We start from the raw sequence: 19,362 nt of genomic DNA, 5'->3' as shown, positions 1-19,362 counted from the left end.
TCAAAACAACAAAATCACTAGTCTTCCATACAAGGAGTATTTTATATTTGTTCTATATCCTTTTTAAGATGATGAGATATATGATAAACCTTTAAAAGCACCCATTAACACACATAAAACACTTTTTGTTTTTTAATTTAAAAACATATTTTTAAACAAACACCAGATTTTTGTTAGTTTTATACAGATAATAATAATAATAATAATAATAGTAATAATGATTAAATGATTAATGGAAATAATGAAAATAAATGATTGAAAGGAAAAAATGCATACTTTTAGGCTTTGTTTGACACCAACCTCTGTTGCAGCAAATATTGGGCCATTTGTATTTGCTTGGGATTACCGGAGATGGTAATAATGCGATCAGAGGAACCGGGCAAGGGCTCATCAATGGTTATATAAGCACCGGACTCATTGCGAATGCGTCTAATGCGGCCGCCACCCTTGCCAATGATAGCACCAGCCAACTGTTAAAAAAAAAATTGAAATTTTATTAATAAAAAATATTTCAAAAAAATTCGTTTATGCCTAGAAATCTTACATCTTTAGGTATGGAAACTTGTGTGCTATTTTTGGGATCATGACCTTCGGGTAGATTGCCGGTGATGTTATTGGAAACATTATTCGAAGGACCAAAGCCAGAGGAACCAGAAGGACCACCCATGCCATTGCCCATGTTAGAGGGACCACCGAAACCGCCCTGATTCATGTTGCCACCAAAACCACCTTGATTACCAGCACCACCAAAACCGCCTCCAAAACCATTATTACCAAAACCACCGCCTCCACCTTGATTGCCACCAAAACCGCCATTGTTGCCAAAGTTATTGCCACCCATGGGGCCATTGCCACCAAAACCACCATTATTGCCACCACCAAAGTTACCACCGCCAAAACCACTGCCGCCACCACCAAAGTTACCGCCACCAAAACCTCCATTACCACCACCACCGCCATTACCGCCAAAACCACCATCATCATTGGCCCAAGGATTTATAAAAGGATTATTATCCCGACTACGGCCACCGCTGCGGCTGCGGTCATTACGTCCACCACTGCGGCCATAATCACCACCTCTATCGCCTCCACGGCGACCATCTCTTGAGGGACGACTACTGCCGGGTATATTGCCATAACCGCCATATTCATCGGCATATATGCGATCATAATTCAAGGGATCATAATTATGTACAGGACCCTTAATGGGTGTTTCTCTAGTCAGCGTTATAACTTCACGTATGGCATCAATAACTTCACTTTGTTTGCCCACCGTCTGGACCACACGATCTGTACTTTGGGGTGCAACATTTGAAAATACTTTTAGAATACGGCAGCCAATTTTCTAAAAAAAAGAAAGGAAATAAGAAAATGAATTATTACATCGTGTAAACAGTTAAACATTGATTGTAAAGTTTCTTAATTTCTTTATAGAATTAATAAAATTTAATTGGTGCAAAGATTTCTATTGGTTGTTCTTACTGATAAGATATGTTTTTTGGTTGCAAGCTTTGCAAGGGAAGTCTGTAGTTTTGTATAAAAAAAGTTAAAGAATTTTTGAGGGAATCCTTAAAAAGTAATCACTGCTGTGATTTGCTTTTTTTTGTAACAATGAAATTTTTTGGTTCCCATGACCATATGTTGTGTCTGTGTTTACAAAAAAAGAGAGTATTAAAATACAATTAAACATGTTTGGGAAGAATCATCTTTTTGTATGTTTTTTTTTTTTTTTTTTTTTTTTTTTTTATACACAGACAACAATATGTCAACCACAAAAATCTGAAATTCAAATACAATACCATTATGGATGACATGGACGATTATAGCTAAACTATATAGAAAACATATACAAACACATTATGAGGGGAACAAATGTGAGTAACTGAGGGAATGAATGAAAGTATACTTGAATGATGATGATGATGACGTTGACACAAACGTGTGTAGGTACTTTGTACATAATTTACCTTAAAGGTAGAAAAAAAACTACAAAACACTGCAATTGACAAGTAAGTATGCATGTATGTATGTATGTGTGTTGGTTTGTTCGTTGTTAGTGCTAGTAGCTGCTAGCAGGAGGTTATCAGCTGTAAACAAACCAACCAAAAATTTATAAAAAAGGATAAATATTTTTCATTCTTGTTACTGTCAGCAGTTATAAAGAGTTTTTGTACATACACACACGTAGTTTAAACATACAAACACTTATTAAATAACTGACAGAAAAAAAATGTATAAAATATTCTGTGTATGACACTTTTTTAGGTTTTGTAGGTCACACATACATAGAAAGTTCCTCATAACTTAGCAAAAATGTTAAAAAATTAAAAAAAAAAAACAAAGATTTTTCAAATATTCAACTTTTAAAGAATTTTCTATAATTTAAAAAAAAATTTTCTTAAATATTTAGAAACTAGTTTATAAAAACTTTTCAAGAGTCCTTTTTGTCTTTATATAAATTTTACTCTAAGTGGTAAATTTTAAAATAAACTTATAACTATTAATATCCTTATTAAATACCAAGTGAAATAAAAAAAACTCTCTTCCTTTTGGTTTTTTAAAATGTTAATATATCAAATTGTCGCTGGCAACAGGTGTCCGGAAATTGTAAATTCCTTTAAGTTAAAATTCACTTTAAATAAGTAAAGCAAATGTAAAATAAGGAAGAAAAACATTTATAAAGTTCCCCCACCCTTGGCTTCTTACTGCTTAAGTTTTAGCAAAAATTTATTTTTTTTTTGTTTTTGATTATATCAATAATAAAAATATAACAAAATAACAAGAAAAACAAACTTTAAAATGAAAAAAAGTTGTTGTTGAAATCAAAACAAACTACATCCGTTTGACATTCTTCACAGATAGATACATAGTTAAGTGGTGGGAAGCGAGAGGGCAAAATAAAATGTACATCCTGTATAAATGTAAGTGTAGAAAGAAAATTAAGGACTAGTGTATAGTTTTTTCTTCTTTTAAACATACAAACATTTACTAAAATAACAACTTTTAAGGATGTTAATAAAATAAATTTTATATAAAGTGAAAAAAGGCATTTTAGTTTTGAAATTTAATATTTTTAACTGAAAAGGACAATTGACAAGGAAGTATTAAAACGTTTGGTATTTTTCATTTTTAGGGAAATTTAAATTAGTTAAAATACCAGTAAAGATGTTTTAAAAGCAATTTAACATTTTTAAAACCATTATAAAGGAGCACGGAATCTTTTCCAAAAAACTGAATCTTCTACTGTCACTTCGATTACCAGACACCTGCACGGTTCTTCAGGCACATATATACATATGCCACTGATACAGCCGCGAGACAAATCCTGAGATTAAATCCCGGAAATTCGACTATAAACATACCTGGACAGCGTTGCATCAATCAAGGCTCTTAACTCTTATGTTATTAAATCGAAATGTCTTTTCAATTGTTTGGCACAACGTTGAATTGATATGGGTGGTTCTAGAACATGAGGGCATTCGGATCGTGCCTAAACTTAAACCTTGCGCAAAGGAATGTTTACTTCCCTGGTGACCCTATTAAAATTGATAGACGACTGGGCTTTGAGTGAGGCGGAACTCAGGTGATCAAATATCACCACTTGTAGAATATCGAGACTGCTCTGGAGCGCTCTGACAACGGATAGGACTAGGACTCTCTTGTTTCTTAGTTAAAACTCGATTAGGCCTTTAACTGGAATCGGCATAACACCTTCCCGCTGCCCAGCCTTAGTCTATCTTGATAGAGCTCTTTTACATGATCCGGATTGTCTCACAGATGCATCACTAGTAAACATGATAGGATTTATTCAAAACAACGAATGGAGAGAAACCATTCTCCAGACAAAAGGGAATAGCAATTCCCTTCACAATGGGCCACAAGCTCTTTGAGTGAACTCGCTAACTAGAGAGCAACCTAATCTACATGTTACATGTTTGCAAGGCAGCTTTGGTCTTGCATATTTATTAGACCTTTTTGCATTCATTTGTACTTTTGCAAACTTATTAGCCATACTAGGATTTAGTTTACTATACGTTATTTTTGCTATATTTTACTATGTTTACAATATTGACAAGATTTGCAAGGGTTGTTATTCATATTTACTAGATATTTTCTTCACACTTTTTATTAGTTTTGCAAATTAATTTAAGTTTAGCAAATTAATTTAAGTTTAGCAATTGCAGTATATTTGTTATGTCTTGTTATGTTTGCAAGATGTTGCAAGTGAAAATTTCTAGTCTTGTAATGTTTGCAGTATGTTGCAAAGGTTGTTTTCGCTATGTTAAAACCAAAAAGGAAACATTTTGTTGTAAAGGTAAAACCATTTGCCACAGTTTTTCTTACACTTGTAATGTTTTAACGTTTTTGAAGAGCAGTTCGTTAGAGTCTGGTAAAATTGCTAGGCTTTGTAAAACAGATTTGTAGTCTTGCAAATTAGTTGTTAACCTAACATATTCTAATTACTATATTTTTTAGTTAATAGCTAGATTATTTAGCTAGACTGGTTATTTTGCAAGATTTACAAGGGTAATATAGTGTTAACCCCCAAGCTAACATTCAGATTTAAAAATATTCAGCTAAAGTCGATATAAGTAAGTAACAATTTAAAACATTAAGATTTACTAGGCTGGTTGCTCTTGCAACATTTACCAGGATAATTTGTTGTTTAAATCCCCCAGACTAACATTTTGGCTTTCAGCCTTAAAAAGCCCTCAGAAAAACCATTTAAATATATTTCTAAAATTCCAAGAAAAAAATTAAAGAAAATTTTCATTAGTTAATGGTTAAAGCAACACAAACAAAAGGAATAAAAAGGAATTCGTTTTTGTTTCATACAATTCCTTTAGGTATAATTTATTATAATTTTGCCACGGTGTTTGTTTTTATACATACATATGTATGTTGTTGTTTACATATATAAACTAGTAGTAGTATTGGAAACATTTCTATTATGAATTATGAAGTGTTGTTGTTTTAATTATGTCATATTTTTTCCTTTTTTATCAAATATAAAAGGACACAACAATATATATAAAGAAAAATTTAAAAACCCAATGAGTCATTTATATATATATATATTGCGTGGTTTAAATGATTCGAAAATGTCCTTTTTTTTGTTCTCTGCATTTTTTTTTTAATTTTATGTCCACAGGGAGTTGTTTATGATTGTGCCAATGACTGGCGAGGCTGGTGTATGGAGTAATAGTATTTATTTAGAATAAAACTTATATATTTACATATATGTATATGAATATGTATGTATTAGTTGGCGCATTGTTGTTGGTGTTGGTACATTTCCGTTTATTTCCATTTTAGAACGAACAAAAAAAATACAAGTTAAAATCAACTTGAGCACACAATACTAAATTATTAATTTATACTCAACGAGAGCCTGCTTTGACATCAAATTATTTACACCATTTCCTTTTGAAAAAAAAGCAGCGCAAAAATTAAACGATTTTTTGAAATTTTGTTTTAAACTAAAATTTAAAAAATTTTAACCCCCAAACGGTCTTTAAATGTATCTGTTTTGAAAGTGTTTAGCAAAGTTTCAGTTGAAAACCGAACTCTTAATTTATGAACTGATAGACTAGACCACTTCCAACTAAACTAGAGGAGGCAAAGATCTTTGTATTTGTAATAAAAACTTTATTGAAGTATTTTACACCATTTTCTTTTGAAAAAGCAGCAAAAAATGGGAAACGCTTTTTGAAGTTTTAAATTTAAATTAAGATTTAAAAAGTTTAACAATAGAAATCGAAACTCTTGATTTCTGGACTGATAGACAAGGGTACTACCACGCACTCTGTGTTTGTAAGTTAAGCTCAACTTTTGATTTTTTTTTTAAATTGAGATTTAAAAAGTTTAACGGTCTAAAGTCCTTTAAAAGTGTGAGATTGTTTAGCAAAGTCTCTGTTAGAAATAGAACTCTTGATCTCTGGACTGATAGACTAAAGTACTATCAAGCACTCTGTGTTTGAGTAAATTTTCTAATATATTGAAATTTATTGTTAGAATTAAAAAAGAAGTTTGTTGCGAACATTTTCCTTAAAGAAATAAGTAAAGAAATTGTTCAGGTTTTACAAAATTTTGCCGCCATTTTGTTAAAAATAGAAAAACTTGTTCGATAAAGATTAACTTGAAATATATTCAAAATCTTTATTTTGAATAAAATTTTCTATGCAAAACATTTGACTTAAATTTACAATTTCTCTCTAAGGAAATGGTGTAAAATCTGCTATAATAAAAGAAATTGTAACATTAATATATAGAATAAATAGAAAAGAACATCAAGAGAGCAAAATTTTGTATATTAGAGGAAATCTACAACAACAAAAAAATAAGAGACTGAATTGCAAAATTATAATGGCAGCGAAAAAAAAAAGAAAAACTTTTCGAAAAAATGAATGACAACATCATTTCTTTTTAAAGTAAAAAAATTTCTTATAACAGCTTACCTTTTTTTAGAAAATTTATTCCAAATATATTAAATATTTAAGTAATAAATATCCTTAAAGATTTTATATTTAGATAATTTATTTTATTTTTATAATTTAACAACAATTTAAATAAAATTTCCATTTTTATTAAATTTTTTCTTTAAATAAACACTTTAATTTTTTTGTAAATAATTTTCACTATTTAGTTTCTTTTTTTCTGAAACAAAAAGTCCTTTTAAAGGATTTTTTTGTATATTTTTCGAAAAAATATTTTATTTTTTGTTTAAACAAAGTCTACGTTTTCGTTTTAAAAAAAAGAACAAATTCTTAACGAAATAGAAATTAAAATACGAGTTGTTAACACGACAAAAGTAAATGTTGTACTGATTAGCTTTAAAAAATTTCGATGACTATGTAGAACCAAGTAAAATAATTTAAGTACTACAATTTCAACCCCTACTGAATATTCAACAACAACAACAACTCATATCCAGGCTTAAGTAAGGCACTATATTAGGTTGGTAGCATAACATACTACAGGCGGCAGGAAGGCAGGTAGTGTTGTGTGTTTGTGTTACTCATTCACATTTACACAGAGAAAAAATATAAAATAATAATCCTCTAAAACAATTACAACAATAACAAAACAACAGGATTTCATAAAGAGAACAAAGGAAAAAAAGAGAGTGAAATAGATTAACAGAGAGAGAGAGAGCGAGAAAATACTCCTAGTGACAGCTGGTATTAATTATAAAGTACCTATATTTGTACATAAGTTTTTTAGAGTACTAGTACTATTATTTTTAGTTCAATTAGTTCACTTTGAAAAACATAATTGTCTCCTTTTTTGTTGCTCTTTAAATTACATACTTACAACAATTACACTTCAAAGTCAGTTGTCATCCATATGTTATTTTGATTGTTCCCACTATTCTGTTATCTAAAAGGAAACGCAATGTTTCACACATTGCATTTTACTTGACAAAACAATTTAAATTTTTCGCAGAAATGAATTATTGACTGTAGCAATCGAAAGTTTTTCTCCCCGTAAAGAAATATGGGTTTCAGTCGCACTGTAACTGCGACAATAATTTCAAGGAGTCTGTTATAACGAAAGCTGTACTAATCGAATGTTTCTCCCCTAGAAAAGAACTATAGGCCACAGTTGAACCGTTACTTCAACAATCATTAAGGGTCTATTATAACGGATGCTGGATCTGTTACTACAACAACAATTTTGTAGGGGCTGATTTTCCTTTATAATAGAACTATAGTTCACAGTCGAATTGATACTGCAACAACAATGTTTGAGGTCCTATTATAACGGGAGCTCTACCAACCGAAAGTTGTTCTCCCAGTAAAGAATGTCGGCTGCAGTCGAACAGTTACTGCGAGAAGTGGACTTTTTTAATAAAACCCTGCATTAACCCAAAGATTTTTACTTATAAATGAACTATGTATTAAAGTGAGAGCTCTACCAACTGAAAAGTTTTCACCCAGCAAAGAACTATCAGCTGCAATCGAGCTGCAGGAGCCTGTTATAGTGAAAGTTGTATCAACCGATATTTTTTCTCCCACGTAAGAAATATCGATCACAATCGAACTGTTACTGCAACAAAAATTTTCAACAACTAAAGGCCCCTACAAATTTATTGTAACGACAATTTGTAGGGGACTGTTAAACGTCTATTCCAAAAGTGGTAAACGTTTAGTCCAAAGGTAAATCTGAATTCTAAAGGCATTTCAGTTCAATTACTTTTAAATTCCGTTGGAGTTTAAATATCAATCGAGTGCTGTTATTTAGAAATGATTTTTCGCTGCATTTAAATAAATAATAGATTAAATTTGAAAAAATAATTTGTTTCTTAAATTAAGAACAAATATACAGTAAGCCTGGAGCATGTTGTGCACAGCTTTACCAATATCTCAGGAATGAATCGAATTTACGAATTTCGAACAAACCTTTAAACTTTGATATATCAATAACGTTTTGAAAGCGATATTAATTATCATATAGAGTTTATTCGATTTTCTTTAAAAAAGATTTTTAAATTTCAAATATATATGTATTTTTAAGTGTAAAAAGTACCTAACGAAAAAGTACCTTCTTAAAAATCCTGCTAAGTATAACAAAGTTTTTATTGAGAACTCTCTGAAACTAAAACTCACACATACACACACTAATCATCTGCTTGTACTCTCTTACACTTAAAACACTCGTGTTAAAATTTTTGTTGTTGTTTCTGCATTTTTTTTTCTTTGCTTCTTTTTATTTTTCATCATTTCAAAAAGGATGTATTAAGGATATTTTTATTTTTCTTGAAGTACAATGGCATCATTTTTGTTACCATAGGCATGTGATGTCATAGTAAAAACAACAACAAAGTATTTTTTTAAATACATTTTTTTCTGATGGGTATATAGAAGAAATTTTTTCAATATACATATAGTCGGAACCGGTATTTATTTGGCTTTGTAATGTAAAACATGCGCATTTCGAAGAAAAAAATTTTAAAAATTTCACACAGAACTCAGTCATGAGAATATGAGTAGTATTGCTTATTGAGCCGCAGGCTACAGCAAAAAATTGTTGGTGGTCAATTAAGGATAAAAATGTATAATTTCTTTTTTTTTTTGTGTGAAATAATGTCCTATATTTTTTAATATTGACTTGATTACTGGGAAAAAAGACTTCTTAATAGAGGAGATTTTTTTATTATTTTTTAATTAAAGGATAAAAAATGTTATGTATTGCATGACTTGATGAATGTTTAGGTTATAGACCAGGGAATAGTCCTGGTCCTAGATTAAATTGTATTACCTAACATAATCCACACAATAGACTAAACTGTAATACATACTATTGACTGAACACCAGAGAACTAAACTGTAAGTCGAGATTATAAATAAGCCTGTTGTCCAGAAACTAAAGTCTACAGATGATACTATAATCCAGAATATTATCTAGACCGTATTACAAACAAGTGTATAAAACAGATTACAGACCAGAATAATCTAGTCTATATTATAGTCTGACCTATAGTACTGTGGTCAGGTCAAAAGTCTGGACTATATTCTGTCTATATTATGGACTATAGTCTAGTTGATAATGTAGTTTAGTATAATTCATAGTATGGATTATAGTCTGGTCTATTGTCTAGACTATAGTGTAGTCTATTGTCTAGTATACAGTTCAGTCTACAGTCTAGTATTAAGTCCATATTGTCTAGACTATATACTATACAGAATCCGAAGTATTGACTAAGCCGGCCTATAAACAAGTCTATAGGCCAGATCATAGAGTAGACTATAAAATTCAATATAGTTCAAAATATACACTTTATCATAGTCCAGATTATAGACTACAATATATTCCAGACTACCCTATAGTTCAGACTACACTATAATTCAGAATACACTATAGTCCAGACTACACTATGGTCCAGATTACACAATTGTCCAGACTACACTTTAGTCCTAAATACAGACTACACTATAGTCCATACTACACTATGGTGCAGATTACACTATAGTCCAGATTACACTATAGTCCAAACCATACTATAGTCCAGAATACACTATAGTCCACACTAAGCTATAGTCCAGACAACACTATAACCCAGACTATACTATAGTCCAGAAAACGCTATAGCCCAGACTATAATATAGTCCAGACTACATTATAGTCCATACTACACTATGGTCCAGATTACACTATAGTCCATATTAATCTATAGTCCAGGCTACACTATAGTCCAGACTACACTGTAGTCCAGACTACACTATAGTCCAGATTACACCATAGTCCAGACTACACTACAGTCCAGAATACACTATAGTCTACACTAAGACATTGACTAGTCATAAGAACATACTATAAATTTATATAGACTACACTATTGTTCAGACTTTGTTCTCGATTATCATCCAGACTTCTATGTTTTAATATAGAATTCTAAACTGAACTATAGTTTAGACTATAAACTACACAGCTCCGATACATTTGAGATAAAAACGATAAGTTTCGATTCATTATTATATCATTAGTAAAGAAATATTGTTACAAAATCTGATATTTGACGATTTCCTGAGATTCTGTATAAACCAAAAGTAGAGTACACAATAAATGCAAAAAGAGAGTCAAGGATATATGAAAATTATGAAGAGTATTTCAGAGGAACCAAAAAAAAAACACTAATACAAACTAAATGCAAAAAAAAGCGCAAGAATTCATACAATTGTATATGTATGTATATGCGAGTGTAAGTTAGAATTAAACAATCTTTGTAAATAAATTGAAATTCCAACAAGAATTCTTATAATAAAATAAAACTACTAACAAGCCAACAGAACAAAAACAAAATCCAACACAACGACTTTGTGACGGCAACGTAATATGTTCAAATATTAAAAAGAAAACTAAAGAAAATAAAACTTAAACTAAATGTATAGAAGGAAAACAAAACCTTAGAAAAAAAACTCAAGTTAAACACGCATTTTATGGTTAACGCCAAAACAAATTTATACAGAAAAATATATGTAATAAGAACACAAAAAAACTAAGAATTTAATACGAAATAGTGTTTAAATTTACACTAAAAACCACACGAAACCAAACTAAACCAAAAAGGAGTAAAGAGAATGAAGGCAAAACGAGGGAACGAGTGTAAGCAATTTATAAGAGTGTACGATGATGATGATGACATGCAATGCCACAAACATAGAAAAGGATGTGTGTTCAATTTATTAAGGATATTTTTGTATTTTGTTTTGTGGCTAAACAAAATATATGTATGTATGTATACACAAATTTAAACATAAAACGACGAGTGATATCATTTGATATAATAATAAAATATAAAAAAATACAACTTCAATTCTGAACAAATTAAAGAGGGTGTTTAGTAATTTTGTCTTTTTTCACAATAACTTCTAAATGACTAAAGATTATATTTATAGAATAAAGGGAAAAAACAGAGATGGTTAGTAGTTAAAGTAATAATGTAAAAAAGGATTAATTAAATACTACCACAACATTATTAATGTTAATCATTAATAGTTTGGAGAATATTTTTAGAAAGTTGAATAGAAAGGACACATAATGTGTTTTAGCCATTATTACCAGCTACTAGTCCTTTGAACGCCCTATTATTTCCGAATACATTTAGATTCCACCAACAACTTTAAGATTCTTGTTGGGGGATCAAACCAAAACGATGGACAGCTTCAGCTTTAACGTTTACAATATTTTCAGGTCACAAAGCTCCGAAAAGTTCACAGAGAGAAAACCCGTTAGAAAAGAACCGAAATTGATACAGTCCGTTGTCAATAGTGACGTTAATACGTTTATTAACACATAGACAGCGGATGTGTATAAAGTTTAGATTTCGACAAAGAATTGTTGCAACTTTAACAACGTTGCGTTGTCTGATAACATATTGTTGTCGTACGTATGTATATACTTTGTCAACGGATGTTATTGAAATATTATAAACACTTTGATGTCAATTTGGTACCAAAAGTGTATAATTTGAAAACGTCTTTTTCCCCCTTTGTAACAAGTTTAAAATACTAACCCCAGTATTGAACACACATACAAAACTCCCACTATAAACGACAGAGAGAAAACCCGTTAAAAAAGAACCAAAATTGATGCAGTCCGTTGTCAATAGTGACGTTAATACGTTTGTTAACACTTAAACAACGGATGTGTAAAAAATTTAGATTTCGACAACGAATTGTTGCAACTTTGACAACGTTGCGTTGTCTAACGACATAGTGTTATCGTACATATGTCATGTCAACGAATGTTATTGAAATTTTATAAACACTTAGGTGTCAATTTGATACCAAGAGTGTATTCATAAAGATATTAACCATTTATTTTAGGGTTATTACACACATACAAAACTCCCACTATAAACCATCAACAACTTTATTAAGTGCTTAATTTTTAAGACTGAAATGTTATTGAAAAATGTCAAAAAAGGTTTTTCTCTAAAATATATAATAGTTTATATGGAATTAGAAAAGTCTCCTTTTGCGTCCATATTTAATAAGTTAAATTTTAACCCAGAGATCAAAGTATACTTTTCGAAAGGATTGAGCTGTACTAAATACGAATTTTGTCTTAGGATGTCTTCTTCTTTAAGTTTATCCGTATTCAAGGCTTTATAACTGTGCTAAAACATCTATCTATCTCAAAGTAGGAAGAAGATATAAGAGAGGTCAAACCTTTAGTTTGAACATTAAGGTCGATAAATTGGACTTTCTGTCGATATATAAATTTTTTTAACAGAATGACTTTACTCTATTATAAAGACTCAATTATGTCTAAAAGTGAGAGTTTCTTGATTTTTATAACAAGATAACTGGAAAATCTGGTGTGCTAGATAAAATCTGAGATCAGATTCGGATACATCGAAGCCTATCCTTGTATAATATATTTGTCTGTAGTTTTCGACTTTTTTCAAATTAGGTTGTCCTTACAAAACATATCTGTATGTCGCTTGATTCCAAATACATATGATTTTCAAGAATTTTCATCCTGAAACTTGTCTGTGGAAAAACAAAATATTAGAAAATTTTCTTAGAAATCAAACATCTTGAGTGAGAAAAGAAAACATTCGTTAAACCTTATAAGGATCAATAATAAAAAATAAAAGGACTTAAATACAAAAACAAGACAGATGTTCTAAATAGTTTTTATTTTCTATCTAAAAGGAAGAACAAAATAATAATGAAATGAAAAAAGAAAATGCATCAAAAAACACAAAACAGTTCAGAAAACAATGTTGAAAACAATGTTTCTTAACACCTGTTATACATTCATTAACTGAACTGTGTATGAAATAAATTCCAATAACAACAACAAACTAACAATAAAACGTCAAAGAACAAGGACAGCTGAAGGAATTGTTTGACAGTTGTTATACATTTCCAAAAAAAGGAAGAAATTATAAGTACAAGAAAAACATGGTACAAACAGCATTAATGAAGATTTGTTTTTTTTTTACAAGGATCAGAAAAAAACATAGAAAAACAGACACACACAGCCAGAAAAATAGAATCAAATAAAAATAAGTCCTTTTTCACTAAACTGTCTATTGTTAAGAACAACAAAAGGCAGGCGGCACAAGACAAAGTTAATCGGCTTTGTAATGGAGACAACACCAACCAAACAGCCAGCCAGCCAACCATCAATATTCACAAACTCTCATCATACCATTACAAAACTACATACATATACATATGTACTACGAAATGATTACAACATTCGATTCATTCAGTCAACAGTCTATTACTTAGAATACCCTGAACGAACGAATGTATCATTTGAATACCTTATACGACCATAAGTATTATTGTCTTGCCTCCTGTTTCTTTTTTTTTTCTTTTTTCAAATACTTTTAGTGAAAATAAAAACAACAATTTGCCCAACAAATAAATACATATATATGGAAACGCAACATGTGGCATTTACACAAGAAAGTAGTTGTGGTATGCAATTATTTTACCTAGAAACAATTAAATTCAGCTAGACAGACAAGAAGACAGACACTCTTAGTTATTGTATGTGCATGGGTTTGCTTGATGGCGGGAGTTTAGGAGGAGGCAGGAGATTCACTAAGGGATTTAGTATAATTTTATAAAATGCATTAGGAATCAATACTTAGATATTGAAATATATAATATACTTGTGTCCTTATTATGGTCCCTTTTACTAGTTGGTATAACACATAACTGTTGCTTCATTTTCAGTTTACTAGAAATAAGGTTCTGACAGTTTAAATTAATGATACAATACAGAACTCTATTAATTTATTGGATAACTTTTGTTAAGTATATATATCCTTAGCTATTTGTCAGTCCTAAACCTGAAGAACTACTTTGGAAATAAGAAGAGAACGTCAGCGCCTCTGGCGAAACACTGATTCAATATGTTAGACAGCTTTTTCTGTATGATTAGTTCAAGATGAATGTCTGTAAAAGTTGTGATACACGGTTGTCAGATCTTACAACGTTGTCAGTAAAATGTTCAGAAAATGTCTAACAATCGTCTGAACTTCTCAACTTATTTTGCAACGTTGTCAGAAAAAGCATTACTGACAAAATTGCAAAACAAAATTTGTAAGTTGGCAGTGTTTTTCTTCACATTTTACTGCCAACGTTGTAAGATCTAACAACCGTGTATGCATAGCATAAGTTACACTTCTTTATTCTAGTGCCAAACAGGTTTGAATAGGATCCAAAGTAAACTATATCAAATCTGTAATAATATACCGATTCTTCCCTTTTCAGGCAAAACAAAAAATCGAACCATATATGTTCCCATTGAAGTAATAACATTAAGAATCTGCTGACCTAACACTATCTAAATGAGATTTAAAAAAATTGTAACCCAAAGAAATATATAGAAGAAGAATTAAGATATGCCAAAGATTAAGGGAGGAAAATGTTATTTTAAAGTCAAAATTTTATGGGGCGAATGGTGACAAGCACATATACAAAATTTGTATTAAAAATCTCGCATATTGCAGTAACTGCAAGAGCTAAAGTCCGCATCAGACAACTTTGACATCAAAAAAATACTAAAATTCGTTTATCTGGGAAACAATTTGAGTTAGAATCTAAAAATTTTGAACACTAATTACATAAGATTATAAAAATTTTTAACCCAGAGAAATATTTCAAAAAAGAATTTGGATAGAAGTATAATAAAATATGACAGAGGTCAAAATTGTAAAGTGGGCAAGTGGAGCCACGCCCACAAACAAAATAAATAATTAAAGTCGCATATCTCAGTAACTACAAGAGCTAGAAGTCTTAATAGGACAACTTTAATATCCGTATGAATACATAGGCATAGTAGTCTAGCACAGTGGGCGTGGCATTTCCCATATGCAAAAAAATACTAAATTTCGTTTATCTGGGAAACTATTGCAGCTAGAATCTAAAATTTTCAAACACTAAACACTATTGAAGATTAAAAAGATTTTAAACCTACAGAAATATCACGAAAAAGTATTAAAATATCACTCGAAGAAGTATAAAGAGAAGTTAAAGAAGGAAGAAATTATTATAAAGTCGAAATTTTAAGTGGGCAAGAGGTGCCACGCCCACAAAATAAATATTAAAAGTAGCAAATCTCAGTAATTGCTCGAGCTAGCGACGTCATGGGTCAACTTTGAAAGCCATATGAAATACATGAGTATGGCAGCCAAGCTACAGTAGGCGTGGTACTAAAATTCGTTTATCTGGGAAACTATTGGAGTGAGAATCTTAAAATTTGTAACAAATTTTAAAGAGAATAATGGGCGGATTTGTATTAAGAAAGCTATTTACATTTCATATTATGTCTGGGAATCTTTTACAGCTAGAATTGTCTAATTTTGCACGAATAACTCTAACATCCATGGGTAACAAATTGACGGACCTTCAATAGCTGCTTTGTACTGTCCATATAAATTAAATACAAATATTCGAAAGTTAGAATTTTTTTTAATTATAACTTAAAGTAGCAAAGCAAACTGAGTATAGCTGGACAAAGTTACAAAGTTTAAAACAAAAGTCGTATAACAAAAATTATTATATAATTATTCAACAAATTGTGACATGTTTTCTTCATGTTGAATAACACTATTGAAGCATAATATTTTAGACAATGAAGTTTTTGCAAAAACTCTCTGCTAAGTAATTTCATTAAAAAAAATATTTTCAAATTATAAAGAAAACAAATTTAAAATGTTATTTTAGTTTACAATCTTTTTTGAACGCATACTTATACCAAAGTACAATAGAATATTTGGTTACCACTTCTAATAAAATCAAATTGAGAAAAGTTGACCGAATAACACTGTAAAATGTATGAAATAAAATAACTTTGAAATATGTTTATTACTACAAAAAAAAGAAAATAATTCATGTTATGAATTTTGTAATAAATAGTATGAAACAAACATGACTAGTTTTCCTCAAAAAAAAGAACATTTTCATTCAGAATAAGAAAAGTTCATAAATAGGATGACTTAAGTTCTTAGGAAAACTTGAATAATTTATTTCTAGAATTGTATAAAAGAAATATTCGTTTTTTCGAAATGGACTTTATAATATTAAATCTTCGGTTTCAATCTTCAATAAAACCGATTTCGGCCAGTCTCTTCTTACATAAATATAAGTACATATTTGTGTGTATATATATATATTTTCCTGTCACCGAGGAGACTTTCATTGTTTTTAATTCAATAATATATGATTACTTTGACCCAGTTAGTAGCGACATGAAATACTCATAAGGAATAAAAAAACAAACATACAAGAAGCATACATTCTACATACATATATCCTTATAATTTTTCTATATAGCCACCATTATCTATAAAACCAACAATAAAATCATGCATGTATGCAAGCATATAAGAATAATAAAAAAGAAATATATATGACTTTAGCAAAAGAAAAGATGCAACACAGCAGCAGGAGTTCAGTTCCATTATAATGATGATATAGGTAGATGGATTGTTACTTTTTCCTACAAACTACAATGTAGAGATGAACACAATTTAAAGGCATTTTCCATATACAAAGCCACCGACACAACGCCAGCACTAAACACAAGTCTAAAGAAGTAGAGAGAAATGATGAACTAAAATATAAATTGCATGCGTGTTGATTTTGTGTTAATACAACCATTATTCATGCTTTTAAGATTCCTTCTACTTCTACTGCTACTACTACTACTACTACATCTCGAGATTCCTTTTGGATACCAACTAATGATGACCGAAACATATTGTAAAAGAACTAAGATAAGAACGACGACTACATGATGAGGACAACATGCGGATGTATAGAATCCTGTAGTTTTGTAAGACTGAAATTTATGAAACACTAGTCACTTAAGTGTCCCCAAGTAATCTAGCGGGTAGTTTATGGTCGCCTTAGAAATTTTGAGAAAAAGAAGTAAGTTGTAATTGTAGCCTATGGAAGTATAATGGTTTCGTTTGTCTTAAATAATTACGTAGTTATTTAAAGGGATCCTTTTAAAACTGCCGGAACTATAACTATATCGACAAACAAAAGGATTAAATTTTATTTTATTTCTCCTTTCAAACAAAACTAAATTGCAAAGAATACATACACAGGAAAAATAGCATTGCATTTTATATGTTTTAGTTTTATTTCTTGCTGTTACCAACTCGGCAGGATAGTTTCCAGGATGAAGAGAAATAAAAAGTAAGAAGAAAAAAGCAACTAAAAAAAAACATAACAAAGCAAGAACACAACACACATAGTAAGTTGGTAATTGTGTGTGCGTGCATTTAAAGGATATTTATCAGCACAACTAAATGCGTGACTAAGTCTGCACTTTCTTTATTTAGTTACAGTTCTTTTTTGTTCTTGTTCTTTTATTTTTTGCATTTGAAAATTCTTAGAAAATTTCATTTGCTACGCTGGAAAATTAGAAAGGCAAGTGGAAAATGTTTCACTGTTGGAATTATTTAACAGTTGAAATTAAAGCCGGCTTAGGACTTAGAAGTGAATGATAAAATACCACCCAAGAATTGATAATTTCAACGAAATTTGTTTGAAATTTGAAGATTTAAGCATTCTGCATTTCGATCGTAATTCTGTTTTTGTAAGTTGTTGCTTATTTGACGGAGAGTCGAATCGAAAGGCAGAATACCATAATTGCCAAACGGAGAAATTTCGATTCAAATTGAAATGCAATTAGGGGCCATTAAATCGGTTATGTCATCTAAAAACCCTAGCTTTGGAGTTTAGCATAAAGGTTTAACCTCTAACTCCTTCCTGTTTCCTTTAGTTTTAGTTCAGAGTTGCTCAATTCTCTCTAAAAGTATATATTGATCTCTGAGTTTATATGTTTAACTTTAGATAATCATGCCAATGCTTTATGTATAAGAGAGGGAACAAACTTCTAGAGAATTTATTAGTCAAAATATTAGTCTCGATTAATCAAGAGTTTCTTGATTAAATTAAAATCGAATATAAATGTAAACTTAAAAGATCTATGGTTTGGTTAAGGCATTTTCAATCAATATCAGAAGCCGTATTATTACAACTAGGCGAACCCACTGCCTCCGGTCTTCCAGGCTAGAACACTAACAACTAACCTACCGGAGACCTTAGATTCGAGAATAATTTGAGAATTAAAGCAAAAGAACAAATCTTTATACAAATTTTGACTTGACTTTAGAATTGAAAAACCTTGGAGATTTTCATTATCAAATAAAGATGACGTCAGATTTAAGAGGTTCTAATCTGATTTCCAAAGTCCGTGATAAGGTTCGATAAACCTTTAAGAATTATTTTGGATGTCAAAAACTCAAATAACATTTTCCAAATTTATTTCCCATGATGAGTTATGAAAAACTTACTTTTGATCGAACAAATATCAGATGTCGGATTTATGGAGTTCTTATCTGTATTTGATGGCATTTATTTTCCCTTTTTATTTCATCAAAATGCTGATTCAAGCTCCAATGACATTTTAAATTTCCGAAGCCCCTGATGTGGTTTGAAAAAACTTTGAGAATTACTAAAAGGTCCAATATCTATATCAGATTTAAAAAGGTCGAATCCTTTTTACTTCAGATCAAATTTTCATTTAAACTTGATATCCGAAGACCCTGGTGAGGTTCTTAAAGGTTTCTGAGAATGTCAAATATCTTTCAAACGTCAGTTTTAAAAAGTTCTAATCTATATTGAATGGGATATATTTTCCTTTTTATTTCATCAAAATTTTTATTTTAATTTAATTGATTTCCGAAGACCTTGATATGGTTTGAGAAACCTTTGAAAACTACTTTTGATAACAAATATCAGATATGAAGAGTTTTAATCTAAGATTTTTATTTAAACTATAATGACATAAATTGATTTCCGAAGTTCCTGATGAGCT

At 30.2% G+C, this 19,362-nt stretch overlaps 1 protein-coding gene across 6 annotated transcripts in view; it reads right to left on the bottom strand.

The window, feature by feature from the left end:
* The window catches only part of LOC111674643 (heterogeneous nuclear ribonucleoprotein K), a 74,975-nt gene that overhangs the window by 2,995 nt on the left and 52,618 nt on the right, over window positions 1-19,362 (bottom strand). For 5 of the 6 annotated variants that reach the window (XM_023435303.2, XM_023435305.2, XM_046953620.1 and 2 more), the window contains 2 exons: window positions 545-1,345; window positions 301-470 (listed from right to left, as the gene is read on the bottom strand). In XM_023435303.2, coding sequence (XP_023291071.1) covers window positions 301-470; window positions 545-1,345 — 971 coding nt within the window. Of the gene's footprint in view, window positions 1-276; window positions 471-544; window positions 1,346-19,362 lie in introns of all 6 variants that reach the window. The other variant, XM_046953619.1, reaches the window with a different exon arrangement.

The sequence above is a fragment of the Lucilia cuprina genome, chromosome 6 (genome assembly GCF_022045245.1).
Source record: "Lucilia cuprina isolate Lc7/37 chromosome 6, ASM2204524v1, whole genome shotgun sequence".
Lineage (NCBI taxonomy): Eukaryota > Metazoa > Arthropoda > Insecta > Diptera > Calliphoridae > Lucilia > Lucilia cuprina.
This window is presented reverse-complemented; position numbering and strand designations above follow the sequence as displayed.